General features: G+C 39.2%; 1 protein-coding gene and 1 pseudogene across 1 annotated transcript; one reads left to right on the forward strand and one right to left on the reverse strand.

The window, feature by feature from the left end:
* Window positions 1–1,401: 1,401 nt before the first annotated feature.
* LOC127428102 (protein FAM43A-like) lies at window positions 1,402–3,379 on the reverse strand. Its single transcript, XM_051676187.1, has one exon. It carries the CDS (start codon window positions 3,217–3,219, stop codon window positions 2,170–2,172), a length of 1,050 nt encoding a protein of 349 aa, XP_051532147.1. The 5' UTR covers window positions 3,220–3,379; the 3' UTR covers window positions 1,402–2,169.
* A 2,803-nt stretch (window positions 3,380–6,182) lies between these two features.
* Window positions 6,183–19,397, forward strand: LOC127428106 (large subunit GTPase 1 homolog; annotated as a pseudogene).

A 19,397-nucleotide genomic window follows, 5' to 3' on the forward strand; every position in this document is an offset into this window, starting at 1 on the left:
GTTAGCACAAACACCTGCAATGTTTGGAAAAGCATAAACTGAAAAGGATTTTTGCACATGGAACACCCCGATCAATGCATTTTAAACAGGGCCGTAACCAACCATAGACAGTGAGCACATTTATATGCACATCATTTTTCTTATTAAGGTCTGTATTCTGACTTGTTTTGTGCAACTGTTGGAAAGTTCCTGTGCATGTAATCAGAATATTCCAAATAAACAAATAGACTGCCTCACAAGATCTTGGATTTTTGGCTACATCCTTGTTTGTTTAGTTTTAAGGAGAGTTCAGGTGATTAGCACAATTTCTCCTCTCATGTAACTGTTTGTATGAGAAAGAGAGAGAGAGAGAGAGAGGGAGAGAGAGAGAGAGGGAGAGGGAGAGAGAGGGAGAGGGAGAGGGAGAGAGAGAGAGGGAGAGGGAGAGAGAGAGAGAGAGAGAGAGAGAGAGAGAGAGAGGGAGAGGGAGAGAGGGAGAGGGAGAGAGAGAGAGAGGGAGAGGGAGAGAGAGAGAGGGAGAGGGAGAGAGAGAGAGAGAGAGAGAGAGAGAGAGAGAGAGAGAGAGAGAGAGAGAGAGAGAGAGAGAGAGAGAGAGAGAGAGAGAGAGCGAAAGCATCACTCTAAACATTTATTAGTATTTAATCTTTATGAGGACTAGAATAGATGATCTTTATTCTTCTTTATAAAATGTATGCATGACTTGTGTTAGCCTCTGGTAACTGATCTGCATTTATCTAAATAGTTTAAGAATTAAATACAATTATATGTAATTACTAAGGTCCTTATGGGAAGCAACAACACAACCGTAACAGTAAATCATTTCAATTGATCCCTGCGTGCATATAGGCTAATTATATATCATACAGAGGCTCATTTTGGCACATCCGTTTATTGTTCTGTGCAACAACACAGTGTGCTATCCAAGTAATCTGTAAGCTTTTAGAGTGAATGTCAAGAGCGCAAAGAATAATGAGAATAATTTCTACACTGTCGAGTGAAACTGGAAGCCTTTATTTTTAGGAACTGTATTGGACAGCTCTAAAAAAAAAAATCATTATTTTACCCCGTTTAAACTCAGTGAGAGTTCATTGATTTAGAAATGAGTTTGGCATAGAAAAGTTTCTTAAAAATGACATTGATGTATAGATTCTGCATCTCAATTGTGGCATGCACGCGTTAGAATTCTCCTCTGTTTTGTAGTTTAAGCTTGGGTTAGTTTGTGCCACTATTGCTGTAGAAAGTGACATCTCTGCATTATTTACAGTCTCTCCGCAGGGAACGGCCGCTCCAGTGGCAATGCAAAACGTGCCCACTCTTGTGAGCGTCTTACAAACACGGTGACTGTTACCTTGTTCTCCAGAAACCTTACACGAGTAAATCATGCATGTTTAATGGCTGAAGGACATTGTGATATTTTTATTGGTGATCACAGAAACAAACAACCACCTTCTTTAAAAAATAATGCATTTTGTTTACACATTATGCATTTAATATTTAACATCTCTGTACATCAGGATATTTTCTCTTTTGCACAGCAAAGATAAAACATGTTTGTATAAACATTTATAGGAAAACAATATTATGCACATAAATAATATCATCCTAGAGAAGAAAATACACATTCAGTAGATTTAGACACTTCTTCCCAAAGAAAGTTACACTGCAAAATAAAAAAATCATTTTCTTAATTAGTATATTTGTCCTGTTTTCCAGCAAATATATCTAAACATTCTTTAAACAAGATTAATTTGACATATGCCATTTCGCTTGTCAAGTAAATGTATCTTGTTTTAAGAATATTTGGATATTTTTGCTGGAAAACAAGACAAGAATACTAATTAATACAATTATTATTATTTTTTTTAGCAGTGTACACATTTCAAGAATGATGCTTTTCTTGTTAAAAAGCATTTCCTTGAGGGAAACGTATTAGGTAAACAAGATCTTTCCTAAAACCTCCTCTTATTGCAGTGCTTCCTTCCAGACTCCTGCTGATGAGGGATTAAAGAATGGTCTCCATGCCTTCCTAGACAGCTTTTTGGGGCTTGAGGAGTCAGTTGCACCCAAAACCCAGTGAGCAGCATAACTAAGGGTCAAAATGATGTCTAGGTTGTTTGCTGTCTGGGTTTTGAATCCAGTGCGCTTTCAAAAGTGTTTATTAAGGGCAAGTCAGCAGACCTCCTGCATTTTTCCATCCAGTATGCCATTGGGGACACACACAGGCTCTTGGTTGCTGTCTATGGAGGACTCGCTGCCAGTGCTCTCCCCGGACAGCAGGCGAGTCACCCTCAGGTCAGCCTTCAGCGTCTGCACGTCGTTCCCGATACTCATGCAGCCCAAATCGTTGATAATCTGGCACAGTTGTTGTTGCTGCTTGCCGTTGGCCACGCAGTCGTCGTCCGTGTCCAGAATATCCTCGCACTCGAAGTGCGTCGCTTTCTCCTCCTCTTCCTCTCCGACCGAGTCCTCCGTGATGGAGCCCAGTTTGGGTGCGCTCCTGCTGCGCTCCACCGGCGGCTTGTAGCAGCACTGTCCGTTGAGCAGCTTCCTCAGGGGCACCAGAGGGATCGTCTGCTCCCCGATCAGCTGCTGCTGCTGGTGCCTGGCGTCGTCCCTTCTCTTGAGCCGCTTGAACTCCGCCAGAGCTGTCGCCGAGGTCTGGTACAGGAGCAGCGCCATGGCCTTCGCCTTCTCCGGCTTGGACACCAGCACGGCGTGGCAGCGCAGCATCACCGCCTTGTGCTTCATCTCGTGCCGGTAGACCCAGGCGAAGATCTTGGGGAGCCGCGGGTCTGCGACGCAGTATGTGATTCGGTGCAATAAATACAAATGTCCCGGTCGCTTTGCCTTCTCGTCCACGTGCACCATCCGGATCCCGTGCGAGCTGATGGTGAGCTTCATCTTGGTGCCGTTCTTGCCCATCTCGCTCTTGCCCCAGATCTTGCTGACGGCCACGTCCGTGCATCCCTCCCCCTTGGACTGGATGGTGGTGGCGTTGCCCAGGTACAGAACCGTGTACGTGGGGTCCTCGCTGGTGATTCTCACCTTTTTCCTCTTGGATTTGAACATGCTGCCGACTCGGTTGAGCGCGCTCTCCGGGCAGGATTTGGCGAACGAAGTGAGCGCCGAGTAGTTGAGACTGACGGCATAACCCTTCTGCTTGGACGGCAGCTTCTCTTCCTCTATCAGCTCAAACTTGCTCTTCTTCCAAGGCAACATAATGGTCCGAGGCTATTAAAATCTACACTATGACATCTAAATTCTACATCAAAACCATCTGTAGTCATCTATTAGCTTGACATGTTTAAACAGTTGAGGAGCATCTCTCTTTTCATTGTTACCGACGCGTCACAAAACAAAACACTGTACAGTCCAGGCGTTCAGCAGTGATTTATATACCGGACTGAACCAACTCAACCTCTCAGAGGGGGCAACAGAATGTACCAAGACCGGCTTTCAAGTAGCGTTGATTATTAATGCGTCTATCAGATGTAGCACAGTATTTTATTTACCCTCAGGTTCTCTTATTTTTATTTGTTTGAGCAATATATTTATGTTTTTATGTTTCTTAAACTTCAGACATCGTTAGGCTATTTAAATACTTAATTTATTATTAAATTATTATTATTGTGATTATTATGCAAATAAGTTAAGAGAGGGGCACAGAGGGGAAAAAGAGTTTTGGGCAAATCTTAAAGGAATATTTAGGGTTCAATACTAGTTGTTAAGTTCAACAGCATTAGCATACTGATTACCATTAATTTAGACTCATCCCTCCTGAATAATTAAAATAGTTATTTTTGATATATTTACTCAACATTGTTGAGTGAGTGCTGAATAAATATAGTGTGAAATATATGTTTATCAATAGGTGCCACAGATTCAGTTAAAGGAATGTTATGTTCTGGGTTCAATGCAATTTAAGTCAGTTGACATCATATAAGGCATAATGTTGATTAACACACACAAATATATATATATATTCTTTAATAAAAGCACAAATGTGTGTTCCAGTGAGACACTTACAATGGAAGTCAATGGGGTCAATCTGTAAACATTAAAATACTCACTGTTTCAAAAGTATAGACACAAGACGTACAAAAATAAGCATGTTAACATGATTTTAGTGTGTGATAAAATAAATTAATAAGGTTTTCTGTTTAAAGTTATATCCAGTTTTACAACTTCATTGCCATGACGACGTAAACCTTAAAACCCTAATATGACCATAAAAACGAAGCTTTAACAAATTTACTGCTCAAATTAAGAATGAATGTAAGTGCTTTTTATAAAATTATAAACTTCACATTTCTGCCTTTAAACCCTCCAAAAATTGACCCCATTGACTTCCATTGTAAGTGTCTCACTGTAAACATGTTTTTATTTTTTTATTATTTAATTTAATTATTTATTTAATTTTTTTTACAAAAGACGAGTCGATTTTTTACGAAATGATTTTTTTATGGTAATAAACATTTTGCCACAAATGCTGTAGATTGCTCTTAACTTCTATCAAAGTCTCTTTCAAGGCAAGTCAGTCCACTTTGGCGACCATCTTTGGAACACTCTTGGGCTGCTATTTTCTGTGTATTCAAGAGGCATAAAAGTGCAGCTCCTATCTACTTGAATGGAGAAAGAACGAAATCTCTAAAACAGCTGGTCAAGATTATGATCAAAGAACATATTTCAAATCAGCAGTAAAATCTGACAACAATGGTACCATAAATTGTGTGTGTGTGTTTTTTTAACCCTTGTTCGACCTTCGGGACATTTTTGTCTTTTTTATTTTTGTTTTTTCAATCATTTTGGCTGTGTTAATGCTAGCGGCATTCATTTTGCCAAAGGTGTGTATTTTGGGGGGTATTTTGATATTTCAGCCTCAGTTCCTATAATACATCTATAATACACTGTGTAAACAAAATAGTTACACTCAGGACCTTCAGGACAAAATTGTCCACATTGAAACCCATTAAAACTGCAATATTTGATCCCAGTGCCATTAAAGCATAAAATCATGAATTCTATGATATTATACTTTCATTCCGGAGCCCTGGCTTCAAAATTTAAATTTTTAATATTTTCAACCAGATGGCGCCATTAATCTCATGTTTAGCCTATGGAGCAAATACATGCTTTTCCCCTATTCTCTGTTTGCTGTATTATAGAGCACTACAGGCCAATTTAATAAATGGTGCAGATAAAATTGTGTGTGTGTGTTGGTATGGATGTCAGAGTGTGTTTGTGTGTGTATTGAAAGATTTGTGTGTGGGTGTGTGTGTGTGTGTGTGTGTGTGTGTAAAAAACAACAGTGGCATTATGTAAACAAACTGGCATTTAAATGGCTAAAATCCTGAAAATGAATGAATATTTGGTAGGAATGAATATATTATGATCAGGACTCATATTGGTTACAAATCTAACTCAGTGAAAGTGGAAAATAATATTTATATAATATTAATATGGCAGTTTTTTAATGCCGACATTTTTGTCCTCTAAGGACCTCTGATTAACTTTTTTTATTATTATTATTGACGCACAAGGGTAAAGCTCAGATCACGCTCAATTTGCTGGTCCAGCCAATGCGCATGTGTCCCGAGATAACTGACAGGCGATTTTAGATATCTAAAAGCTGATTGGCTCTTTTTCCTGTAAGGCGGGACTTCCTTTTCTACATCCGCCATATTGGGTGTTCCATTTTTCCCATTCATTTTAATACAAGTGGTCTGTCTTGGACCAAACAGTCTTTGCTTGTATTGAACATACTGGTGACATGCCAAAACTGTAAGAGAAACCCTGTATTCCTTAAGTTACCTTGTAAATAAAAATAAATAAATAAATAATTGTTATTATTATTATTTATATTTAGTGGGGAAGTGTCTGTCATATTTGTACAGTGGGCAACAGGTTTCTGTCCGGAACTATTCTAAGTGCGACCTTTGATATTTCATCGGACATATATTAGTGAGACACACTGGAACAAACCAAAATTAAATGTATCTTTTTTTCTTCTCTGTATTGTTTGTTAGGTTTACACACGTTTACAAATGTATGCAAAAGTATTCTATAAACACTGAGTATATAACATTTATAATCGAGAGTTTTGTCTAAACGCCGTGTTGCTGTGACGAGGAGGTTCTTCACAATGGATTCTTCCATGCGACTTCCTTCCTCTGCCACAACAAACATGTGACATGTGAAGAGTCGATCAACAGCTCATAAAACTCTTCTGTGACTCTTTAACCGTGTCAACACATCTGATATGGGAAAGAAAAAGGGCTCAGGGTTAGGAAGATCTTTAATAAAGGAGAGATTAAACGCTGGACGCGGATACAGGAGGAATGACACATGGGTATAAGTGTTTTTCATCAGTTCAAAACATTGGAGAACTCTGCATCTTATGCTTTGCATAGTTTGTCTTATTCCTTTGTAAACGAATACATTCTCTAGAGAGCGAGAAATGACTCCTTATTATTTGTACATCCTTTGTCTTTAAATCTATGCATCCTGAGATGCATTTTGAACACTATTAAAGGAGTATGCAGGGTTGCTTTTTATAACAAAGTCAGTAAAGTGTGTTCAAAACACTGGCATCAATATGACTAACCAATAAAAACAATAATAGTCCAAAACATATTGAGTGCATACAATAACAATAATACTTTTATGAGACAGAATACATCAGTTATTTTTTCAAAGGCAAGAAACCTTTATAACTGTTTTGAGTCTGAGTGTCAACTGGATCCAGTGGATGTAAATGAAGTGATCTGTATATTAATTATCTTGTGTGTTTTAGCTCCACACCAGTGAGATGAATGATGGTTATGACTGGGGTCGACTCAATCTGTGGTCTGTCACTGAGCAGAGCTCTCAGGATGGCTTTCTGTCCACGGCTGAACTTGCTGGAACAGAATTTATTGCAGGTGGATCTTGATGTCATGATCAGCCTCTGAGGATTATTTCTCGGGGTCATTTCTACTGTAAGATCATGTCTGTGAATTGTAATATAATACAGTGTGTTATTCTTTTTGCAGAGAAGCTGAACATAGAATTTGTCCCAGCTGAAGCGAGGACTGGATTGCTTTCCGCTGAGGAGTCCAAACGGCTGAAGAAACTTCATGAGGATAACAAACAGTTCCTACGAATCCCCCGAAGGCATGTTACCGTGCAATCAAATTTAAAAAGAGCAACCTTGATTATATGTGTTATTGCCTAATGTTTGTTCTAGAGCTGAACAGTTAAGTGAGTCATGGAGTAATTGCTGTTGTTGTTGTTCTGTTTGATGAACACAGGCTCCTTGGGATGAGAACATGAGCCCTGAGGTCCTACAGCTAGCAGAGAGGGACAGTTTCCTTGTGTGGAGAAGAGAACTGGCTCGGTGAATGTTTGAGAGCTTCAGCTCAATGAATGCACAATCATATTCTCTTACAGACTGTCAACAATTAAACGTTCCGTTCTAGGTTGGAGGAGGATGCAGACGTTGATTCTTACCCCCTTTGAGAGGATTCTGGATTTCTGGAGGCAACTGTGGCGAGTTAATGAGAGGAGGTAAATTTCATCTGACTCAGCAGTTTGTTTGGGGTTTGTCTCTTTACTGTGGTGGTTCTTCTTTTAAAGGTGAAGTGTGTAACCTTTTTGATGCCAAAATACGTTCAACTATCCTAGTTTATTGTTCATTGTCAACTATAAGTAAGCCTTTCGTGGGTTAAAGTATAAACACTGAGTCTCCCAGACACTATCAAAACATCGATGTTTATATTTTGAGCGGCCCGCTCAGCTCCACCCATACCTTTCTAGCTCAGCCTATAGTGTGAGTTTGGGGCGTGGCTACATGAACTAGCTGTTCAGTCGAGGGAATATGAACAACCATGGCAGACTTGTATAGAGGAAAAGAAATTTAGATTCACCTACAGATGTTAAAGCCAAAATTCGAAGACTTGTTAAAAACAAAGACATTGGCGTTGCATTTACATGGTGGAGGACTTTGAGGGAATTTCTGGGGTTGAATGGAGACGCCGAACTTGCTTCTCGACAGGTAAATTACACTCAAGGTATTGCCACACAAGTTGTATCGTTACTGTTGAGCTTCGACCGGATTCCTCTGCAACGCTTTCTGTCCGGTGTTTATATATTATAGTGGTCTTGTTTATTACAATGTTAAACTTTTATTACCTTTTATTTAGTATGCCTATTTGTTCATAGGGAATCAGAGAGTGCAAAAGGGTGTGAACCTTGACAAAGGTTGTGTGAAAACATACTTTATTTTTGAAGTTCCGTTTGGTGGCACTAGTAGCGCAGAAATCACATAATTCACCTTTACTATTTAGGGGCCAAGCACAGAAGGTGCGTATGTATCTATTGTATCCGTTAGTGTTCTTCTTCTTATTGTTCTTCCACTCTTGAAGTCAGTGGCAGCCTATAGAAGCATTTATTTTTTATTTTTGTAACACTTAATACATTTGCACATATCCATGGATATCCCTGGAGCAGATAGGGTCAAGGGCCTTGCTCAACAGTGGCATCTTGGCGGTGCTGGGGCTTGAACCCCCGACTTTCTGGTCAGTAACCAAGAGCCTCACCCGCTGAGCCACCATCACTAGAACCGTACATATAAAAGTTATGACATTCGGCACACTGATAGAAGACACCCTCAAAAGTAACTGACCCAAATTTGGTGTCTCTAACTCATACCCTGTAGCGCCACCAACTGTTACAATTTTCACACCATCTAGAAACAAAGTTCTTCTCATGCCGAGTCGAATGGGCAACATGGTTCGATTTTCTGCCAGTTTAAAGTTTCTAAAAAGTCTACTTCTTCAAACTCTTCCAAGACCGTATGTCCGATTCGCTCTAAATTTAGCATAGATCATCTATAGACACTCATGACAAAGTGTTATGAGATTCATGATGATAGACCAAACCGTTCTCATCTACCGCGTCAACAAAAATGGACTGCGAGAACGGCAAAAAGCTTTTCTTAAAGTCATAATCATGGATGTCCAATCATGCCGTTGGTGTACTTGACCACATAATTTCTGCTTGCAGCTATATTTATAAATGATATTTTTTGTGTTATAACCAAAGTTCTGTTTTTCTCAGTGATATCGTGGTTCAAATCGTCGATGCCAGAAACCCGCTTCTCTTTCGCTGTCCTGATCTTGTAAGGCATTGAGACATTTTCTCAAAATGTGTGAACTCCAAACCGTGCTTCCTGTTACTTTATCACTGCACTCTCCAACTCTTGTCTCCATCAGGAGAATTATGTACGAGAGGTCTCTAGTCATAAAGTAAACATGCTTCTGCTGAACAAAGCGGACCTGCTGACTAGAGAACAGAGGCGAGATTGGGCCCGGTTCTTCCAGAAGGAGGGCATCAGAGCAGTGTTCTGGTCTGCTTTGGCCGAGGCACAGCGACTCGAGGCAGAGGAGAAGGTGAGATTCATGTCCGCTCGTTTTTGTTTATTTGTTAGTTTAGTGAATGTACGTTAAAAGGGTCACATCATGTGGAATACAATTTACTTTGATCTTTGTAGATAAAAGAGCTTGATGGACTATGAAAACTAAAGGTCTTTTCACACTTGAAATTGTCATCTTTAACCCTGGGTAAACAAAATTCTGTGTTATCTTGTTTCATGTTACACACTGTTCATACTTTACCCTGGGTAAATATTCTAATTTGCATATTTGCGGTGTCAATAACAATGTTTGGACAAATACAGTTTGCGACGGACAGCAACCTGCTCTTCTGTGAAAATGTCGGCAAGCAAATCCGTTCTGTTTTTCTTTTGCCTTCTGAAACATGCCACGAAAACACACGCAAAAAGAATACTGTCTCATCATGCGTTATCACATTTGTGATCACTGTTCGACATTTTACTAGTTTCCTTCAAATGGAGAACGTAAACAGCACGTGAACATTTGAATATTTAATGAGGTAAGCACTGGGGCATATTATTATTGGTTGTCTTTTGTTAAACAACTTTCTGAAACATTCTAACACTGCATCGTTTCACACCGTATACCTTTTGCACAGCAAAAGTGTTGCTAACTCTACTTTGGAGCAGTGTTTCATAACCCTGGGTTAAAAGCAGTGCTAAGCCCCTTTCAAAATTACAGGTGTTAAACGCTGCTTTAACCCAGGTTAAAAGTGGGTTTAAAAAGATGACAATCCAGGGTTAAGTGCAGTGTAAAAAGCCTTAAAGGGACAGTTCACCCAAAAATGACAATTCTCTCACCATTTACTCACCCTCATGCCATCCCAGATGTGTATGACTTTCTTTCTTCAGCAGAACACAGATGAAGATTTTTAGAAGAATATTTCAGCTCTGTAGGTCCATACAATGCAAGTGAATGGTGACCAGAACTTTGAAGCTCCATAAAGCACATAAAGGCAGCATAAAAGTAATCCATAAAACTCCAGTGGTTTAATCCATGTCTTCAGAAATGATATGATAGGTGTGTGTGAGAAACAGATCAATATTTAAGTCAATTTGTACTATAAATCTCCACCTTTGACCAGCTCCGACCAGCAGGTGGCGATTTGCATGAAGAATATGAATGGCCAAAAAAACAAAAGTGGAAAGTGAAAGTGGAGATTTATGGTAAAAAATGACTTAAATATTGATCTGTTTCTCACCCACTCCTATCATATCACTTCCGATGACATGGATTAAACCACTGGAGTCTTATGGATTACTTTTATGCTGCCTTTATGTGCTTTATGGAGCTTCAAAGTTCTGGTCACCATTCACTTGCATTGTATGGACCTACAGAGCTGAAATATTCTTCTAAAAATCTTCATTTGTGTTCAGTAGAAGAAAGTCAGACACATCTGGGACGGCATGAGGGTGAGATGAGAGAATTTTCGTTTTTGGGTGAACTGTTTCTTTAAAATGTAAGATTCAGAACTTTCCCCTAAGCCCACATAGAGCAAGTTCTGAACTGCCGCAAGCATACAGACACAGTGAAGTAATGCATAAGAAGCGAGCAGCTGAAGTTTATTTTGAACAAGATACCTGATCATTTCAGTCTGATCTGAAGAGTTTGAGCAGCACATTTCAGCGCAGATTGTTTTATGAATCTGTCACAATGTGATGCAGCTACACAAAGAGACTGTAATTGAAGGATGTGGCAGTTAAAACTACATTGAACCCGACAGCAAACCTGCAGGCCGGTGTGTAAGCCATCAGTGCTGTTGCTCATTTCACATGCGAAAGACTTTCTTAAAGGCACAGCAGCAAACAAAATGGACCATTTACTGGCAACTCTGAGATTTAGAGAGTGAAAAACGGGCATGAAAAACTATGGAATCCTTCACTGATATTATAAGTGGACCTCAGGAAAAAAATGAAATAATAAAAAATGATATGATGATATGACCCCTGTATTTGGTAGTTTCAGGTTTGAAAGCAGAAGCCTCTACAGCAACGGAAAGGTTTTAATCTTCATTTAATTTCCATGTTTGCTGGTAAAGGGAAAAGAAGTGGTTGACCAAGAAAGTCAAAGCGAAACAGAACAGGAAGCAGCCACAGATCATCATCATAGAGAAAATGACACTGCACAGGAGACGAGAGAAGAGAGTGAGCAGGATGAAGATGAAGGTTGTGATGAGACAGACTTTCAGACGTGTTCTGAGGAAATGATGATGCACACACTGCTTCATCGTTCTACAACTCCAGCCGTTTGTTATGCAAAGACGAGCTGCTGGACGTGTTGAAATCGGCACACGCTGGGCCCACTTGCAAAGATGGACAAATCACAGTTTGATTGGTGAATACTGCAACACTGATGTCATTGCCCATCAGCTTCACTAAAACCTCTCACGTTTGGACTCTGAACCCTACTTAAGGTGGGGTATCCAAGTGTTGGTAAGAGCTCCACCATCAACACCATCCTGAGGAATAAGAATGTCTTTTGTTTAAGCTACACCTGGACACACAAAGCACTTTCAGGTGAGCTGTTTTGAAGTTAGTAATTACTGACAACTGTATACCACATGTGCATGAATATATCTTTATCATCTGTCTTTATCTCAAAACATTTTTCAGGTTTTCATCCCTAAAACTCTGTTTTGTGTAGAACTACTTCCTTATGTCAGTGATTACATATCTTTCTTAAAACAGCACAAGCAGCAGTTAATAGATCGTAAAGAATGTGTGGCAGTGATGTAGAAATAATTAAACTTTATTGTGGTCAACAAACCTGGATCTACTTCATAGCCACTGCAGGGTAGATTACTTTTGAATTGTAATCTAGTACTGATTACAAATTACATAACTAAAACAGTAGTCGGTAATGTAATATCTTGGATTACATTTTTAAGGTAATCTGATTGCTTTTGGATTACTTCTGACCTTATTCTTGTTTACTTGATGTCACATGCGTTTGAGCAGGATAAGCTTGTGCCATTTTGAAAATGTTGCTTAAATGCATAAAAGAAAACATGATGGATCAAAATATGAGAATTGATCTGTTTTGTGTGTGTACATGCTATTTGTTTCTGAGTGAAATAAAAAAGGCACTTAAATATTCTTACTCTGGCAATTTTGGCATTACAAAAAAAAAAAAACATCTCAAAAGTTAGGCACAATAGTGTACATTTTGAAGCAGAGTACAAAAGCAATTCACAAAACTAAAACTAACTTTACCGCGCTAGTGCGGTCGTTTCGGTATTATGTGTGGACAACTTCGTTTCCACCTGGTATTAAGATGTGTTTCGGGTGATCGGATCACATATGGTCAGCGCTAAATCAGGTCTAAACGGGGTCTAAAACGTGATTTGTCAGATCACAAAAACCACATACAGAGGTGTAAACGCTAATCTGTCCTGATGCAGCAGTGAAGCTCCACCCCTCACCTGTCAATCAACCGCTGCACTAAAAGAAGAGTAAAGTTTGCCGGTTACGAGCGACTTTAAAAGGAAATATCCGTCCGATTTAAACATTTGAAAAAAGTGGATATATACACAAGCATGAGAATGTGTCTAATATCAACATGCACGGACACTTGTGCCGTTTGTTCTTGCTCTCTTTGTCTTTTCTGACTTTGTTACGGTTTATTATCATGCAGTGACATAGTGACTGATGTATGTCATCATGAAGCAGAGACCCTCCCCTCCAAATCTGATCACAAGTGATCACAGGAGACGCATTTAAGTGACCAGGTGTAAACAGCATTGTGTTTTACTTGACCATGTGATCGGATCACCCGAGACACATCTTAATACCAGGTAGAAACGGGTCTTTCTGAGCATATATCAGTTGTAGGATGATTTAAAATGAAGAATTAGAGGGATCAATAAATCAATATGTAATCATGTAATCCATAAAAAGTAAATGCAATCTGATCACCAGTATTTTAAAATGTAATTTATTGTAATTACAAGTATGTAATTTTTGTAATTCAGATTACATGTAATCCATTGCTACCCAGCACTTTTCATAGCTGTGCAACCAATCAGCATCAGGAATTCAACAGTGCTGAAAAAGCACAGGTTGGTTCATAGGGCTTTGTTGACTGGAGGTGTGTGTCCATGTGTTACAGACTCTGTTTGTGAATCCTGCTCTCTGTGTGATTGTCCTGGACTGGTCATGACTTCCTTCGTCTCCACCAAAGCTGAGATGATCTGCAACGGGATTCTGCCCATCGATCAGATGAGAGATCACGTCCCAGCCATCTCTCTAATAACGTTTTTTAAACTGCCGATGATCATGACAAAGGACCCTTTATACAGACTGTGACCTCCTCTTTTTTTTTTTTGCTGTTATCTCCTATTTACCACTAAACAAGTTTACCCTGCTATCATATACTTCCACGTTCCGAACCCGGATTTGGGAAAAGGGTCCATTGCAAATGTTTGTTTTTCTACTTGTAACTAGGGGTGTAACTACGATGGCGTTTTAGTGCCATGGCAAAAAAAAAAAAAAAAAAAAAAAAACATATAACATTTTGAGAATAAAGTCGTAATATTTCAAGAATAATGTCAAAATTATGAGAATAATGTTGTGTGGTTTTTCCGGGCTCAAAATGAGGCAGAGATGATACCATCCTGATCATGTGCACACATACACTTGTACCATAACTTCCACTGACTGAAGCAAACAATTAAGCAACATATTTTAGATGATTGAAGAAAATGACAATTATCAATTTATAGCATATTTAATTAAAAAAGCTAACCTGTTCAACATTACATTAATTAAATACAACATAACTGCTAATGTGTTCATTTATAGTTAACAAACAGCAAACTTGATTAACCGTTTAAACCGATAATAAGATCATCTCTGATCTCAGGTATGGTGGGAAGGGACGATGTGTAAAGATCAATCAGTTTTACCGCTTGGATTGGACTGATGGTTTAGATTGACAGGTGTTGATTTATCATGCGCACAACTGAAACAGTGCTGGATCTTATTCTATGTAATTATGTTTCTGGTTTATTGTGGCATTTACAAATGTAAGTAGTTCTTAGGTTCGGTAAAACCCTCAGATCACTTGTTTGGAGAGTTTTTTGGACTTTTGATAAAAAAGGTTACCTTGGTTCCAAATGCCATAACTTCCTTTGAGATGACAATACAACATTTTGCCCAGATATAGTTGACCTGATTGTAGTCATCATGCCAAGCATGAATAATTAACTAAATGAATAAATAAACTGCATCACTTTCTCAGCTGTGTAACATAAGACCCTCCAAACATGAGATGTGCATGTTTGCATTTTTGAGAAAATAAAGATTATGTGTAGTTAGTACTAAGACCATGAAACACATATTTTGTAGAATTTTGTGAGACACTTTTTGTGTTAGAAAGGCCATATCGGATCACGCTCTTCTTCTGGGGTATATTCACAGCGTGTCTTCTTCCAAAAACAATAATGAGCTCAAACGAGAAACTGTACCTCTCGTTGGTTTCATACGGATTACACAATCAGAGAATATTTGTTTGTAAAAGTAGACAATTGAAGCTTTCTATAGACATATTTATCATGTCTGTGAGGCAAGTATACGCTGAGTTTTGGTTCATTTTCGTGATGCGCTCCAGACAGATGATCACGGAGACCGAGGCGGCAGAAAGCGCATCCTGTATGATTTCTTTATTTTACAAAAGCACAAGGTTTTGCTGTTATTGAGAGTGTACAGAAATAAAAGTAAACCTTTTCTAGTTTCGAATGATGTCTTACTCTTATCTTTATGACCAAAAATGGAGTATTTCTTTCTGCTGTTATCAGGGAAATAGTCAGGTGATCGCGCCGGCACCTCCAGTGACCACTGAGGATTGACTGTTAATGTTATCAATATAAAAAAACAACTCAAACAGGAGCAATTCAAATATTGAATTTTGGGGGCATTTCTAACCCTGCACGATGCTATTTTGAGCCAACGCCTGATTAGCTTGCATGTTGTTAAGCTTAATGGAGGGCTATTACCTAAGTTCTGCTGGCTCTATGGAGATTTTCATATAGTGGTTTAATTTCACAGCAGTGGCAAATAATGTCGAAGATTAGGGCAAACATTATCTTTACCTGGCTGTCACAAATGAAGGCTGGTCAGGTAGACTTCGGTGTTTTGTGGAGGCTGTGACAAAGAATGTCATAGAGGAGCAGGGGCTCATGTGGCCTCGCAGAATTACAACTTAATTGCAGATGTCGGGCACACGTTTAATTGAGAATTGATGCCAAGGGCCAAATTTAAATAAAAACTAAAATATTAAAAAATAAGAAATGATTTGCAAAGAGGGCACTTATCTAGTGAAAGAGGGCAGGTGCTACCTGTGCACGTGACTGCCTACCTGAGTTTCGTCGACAGTCGGAGGCAGCCGCTTCATAATTCTCTATGCAGGAAAACCCTGACTAATAAATAGCACATTTACTGGGCACAATTCATTCATAGTGAATGTGGTAACTCCTCAGTTGTGTTGTTTTGAGAGCAAAAAGCAGACAGTGTCTGGGTTTCCCAATAACATTGCAACTTAAGTGTTTACGATCATCTTTAACGTCACTTGGGGTAATGGTTTCCCAAACCAGCACGCAGATCGCTCGTTAAAGTGTATTTAAGTGTTACGGGAGCTGTCCGGTCCAAAGGTGCTGAAATCTTCTCAAATTGAAAATAATGTGGAAATACTGACAACTATGGAAGTTGTTTGTAACTTTGTCAAAGCGCTGAAATTTATTAACTATTACAGAATTTAATTATAGAAATAATAATGGCTTTAGAAAGACAGGGTTTCAAATATTTCTCAACTTCTTAGTGATGAATGAAAGTGATGCAAGAAATGCATGTAACATGAATCAGATGTGGGCTCTCACGTATCCTAAAGTTTTGTTTCTTTGGCTGGAAACTGAATAGATGAAAAAAAAAGTGTGGTATCACGGTATTAAGGTGCATTGCTAATAGGGATGTTAATGATTAATCGAAAATCGATTAATTGTCATTAATAATTTGATCGATTAAGCTTATCAATCATCAATTAATTAATTTCAGGACAGATGCGTTCAGTAACCATACGAGCAGATGTTGATAAGGCCGTCTATACAGTCATCTGCTGCTAGAGGGCGCTTGCGGGCTGCACGTCATTATCCGGTTCACAGAAGACAACGCACAGATGCGAGATTAAGTTGGCTTAATGTAAACAGTGTTGGAGTGTTTCTCTATAAATGAACATAATGTTTTCTGCACACACCATGATAGTGTGTTAAAGTACATGACAACAAGCACTGTTGATCTCCTCATTTCATCCCAACCTACAATTATGTCAGTGATTGCCGGGAAAGCACGAAGGCACATTTAGAAGCGGTAGCCTGTGTTATGTACTGTGTTTACGCAGAGTGTTATGATTTGACTTGATCTCCAAATCCAAAGGTCCGAAATATCCCATGATCCACAACATGAAGTTTTAATGAACTCAAATATGCATCAAGTGATATATAGAAGTTATCTTTAACTAGAATATAGTAATCCTTTTTTTTTTTTTCTCCCCAGTGATGGAATGCCCAATTCCCACTACTTAGTAGGTCCTCGTGGTGGTGCGGTTACTCACCTCAGTCCGGGTGGTGGAGGACAAGTCTCAGTTGCCTCCGCTTCCGAGACCGTCAATCCGCACATCTTATCATGTGACTCGTTGTGCATGACACTTCGGAGACTCACAGCATGTGGAGGCTCATGCTACTCTCCACGATCCACACACAACTTACCACAAGCCCCATTGAGAGCGAGAACCACTAATCACGACCACGAGGAGGTTTCCCCATGTGACTCTACCCTCCCTAGCAACCGGGCCAATTTGGTTGCTTAGGAGACCTGGCTGGAGTCACTCAGCACACCCTGGATTCGTGATAGTCAACGTCAATACTCGCTGAGCTACCCAGACCCCCAAATATAGTTATTCTTAACAGTAATTAAACAATTCACAAATTAATTCTAAATGTATTAAAATACACTGAACTAAGAATATTTTAAGAGGACAATGTGGATTAAATTATATGTAAACAATAGGCTACATGCACATACTCTAAACAAAACCTACTGAAACATAAAGAAAAAAAGAGAAGGTATTTACTTAAAAACTATGCTCTCTTTCTTCAGATATGATATATTACAATAATAATAATAATTAAAAAAAACATTTGCAGTTCATTTGCTGTATGCCTAAAGCACATACATGAGCAAAGGATGCCGTTTTTTAAAGTAACATATTTGTAGTAGTAAATACAATGCATGCCTACTGTTGCACTGCACATTGCATACAAGCGCTTAAATTTGTTTGTTGCGAATGTGACAGAAAGCAGAAACATAACTGTAGTCCATATATAAACTTGTAAAATCTTGTAAAAGTGTATTGCATGTGGATGTGTTTTATATAAGAGGTGGGTCTATAATTTCTTAGCTGATACACTATATTCACTTTTATTCATCTCTGAAAAGTCCGTGGGATGACACTCACGGAGAACACTGGTGCCTCATGGGTCTTTTAAATACCTGAAGTATCCTCACACCGCGGACTGGTAGAAATAGATGTTCAGGCCCCGACACTGCTGTGTGCTGCGCTCTCCGGTGTGGCGTTCATGCGAGTGACGGTGCAATGTAAGAGGAGGAAGATGCGATTTTAGAGATTTATTTTGCCATGTCAAGTTTATATGTTGCTATGTAAACTCCCTCTTAATTGAATCGATATTTACAATAGAAACTTTAATTCCATTAATTGTATTTCAGAAATAGTCGCGACTTTATATTCAACAAAAATGTCAATGGTATGTTTTTAAAACCACGGTATACCGTGAAACCGTTACATACCTACTTGTAACCCACAAGTTATATGATTTGCCCTTAACCTGAACACGTATGTGAGACTATCTCTGGAGTCGTGCTGGAGGGGACCTACGGTATGAACATCATCAGACCGAGGGAGGACGAGGACCCCGATCGACCACCGACCTACGAGGAGCTGCTCATGGCATATGGATGTCAGTGTACTCTCTCATGTGCTTCTGTTCAAACTAGTGATTTCAATCAATAAATGTGTGTCTGTTTCTGCAGATATGAGAGGCTTCATGACCCCACACGGCCAACCAGACCAATCCAGATCAGCCCGTTATATTTTGAAAGACTATGTCAGTGTAAGTACCTCTTCATTAGCCATGGCCAGCTCAGAATTTATAGTCCTGAACATGAGTGACTGGCACTGTATTCACCTGTTCTCATGTCCTGTACTGCCACCCTCCACCCCACATCAATCCGAAAGACTTCCAGCCTGAACACAAGAGTTTTGCCAGGCGGACGGGAGGAACCCAACATATCCTCCGCTGTGATGACAAACCGTCTAAAGTCAAACGCATTGGAAACACAGTGGATAAAAACTTCTTTCATCAAGTGAGATTTAGATGATTATGAAACTAACACCACTATGTAGGATAACGGATGCCTGTCAGCATTAAACAAAATAATCATAACCAATATCTGACCACAAAAAGCTGTGATTGACCAATCAGAGAGCTGTGCAAACATTTGAAGTAGCGGATATAAGTTTCTGATTCATAAATACTTTAACTCACACAATCGCAACACTCTTAATAATCTGTAATCTCTCATAGGAAAACGTCCGAGCTCTGACAAAGTGTGTGCAGGTGGTGATGGGTTATAAGCCCAGAAGTGGCCCCGCCGGGCCTGAAAGAGCGGGCATAGAACAGCAGGTCGAGAAGCCCTGGAATAAACATGGTAATTGAAACAAGAAGGAGAAAGTGAGAAGACTCAACAAACATCACATGAGATGTTTGGCTTTGATATAATCTTTAATACAAAGACATTTATTATTATTTTAATTCACTATGGAAGTGCTGCTGCACATTCCTCTTTATTTAAAATGATCTCACTGATAATAAAAAAGGAACTGTATACTATTGTGACT

Source organism: Myxocyprinus asiaticus, chromosome 37 (assembly GCF_019703515.2).
Source record: "Myxocyprinus asiaticus isolate MX2 ecotype Aquarium Trade chromosome 37, UBuf_Myxa_2, whole genome shotgun sequence".
Classification (NCBI taxonomy): Eukaryota; Metazoa; Chordata; class Actinopteri; order Cypriniformes; family Catostomidae; genus Myxocyprinus; species Myxocyprinus asiaticus.

Bases quoted from the DNA above. Each gene is read 5' to 3' on its own strand.
- LOC127428102 (XM_051676187.1), bottom strand. From the start codon at position 3,219: ATGTTGCCTTGGAAGAAGAGCAAGTTTGAGCTGATAGAGGAAGAGAAG.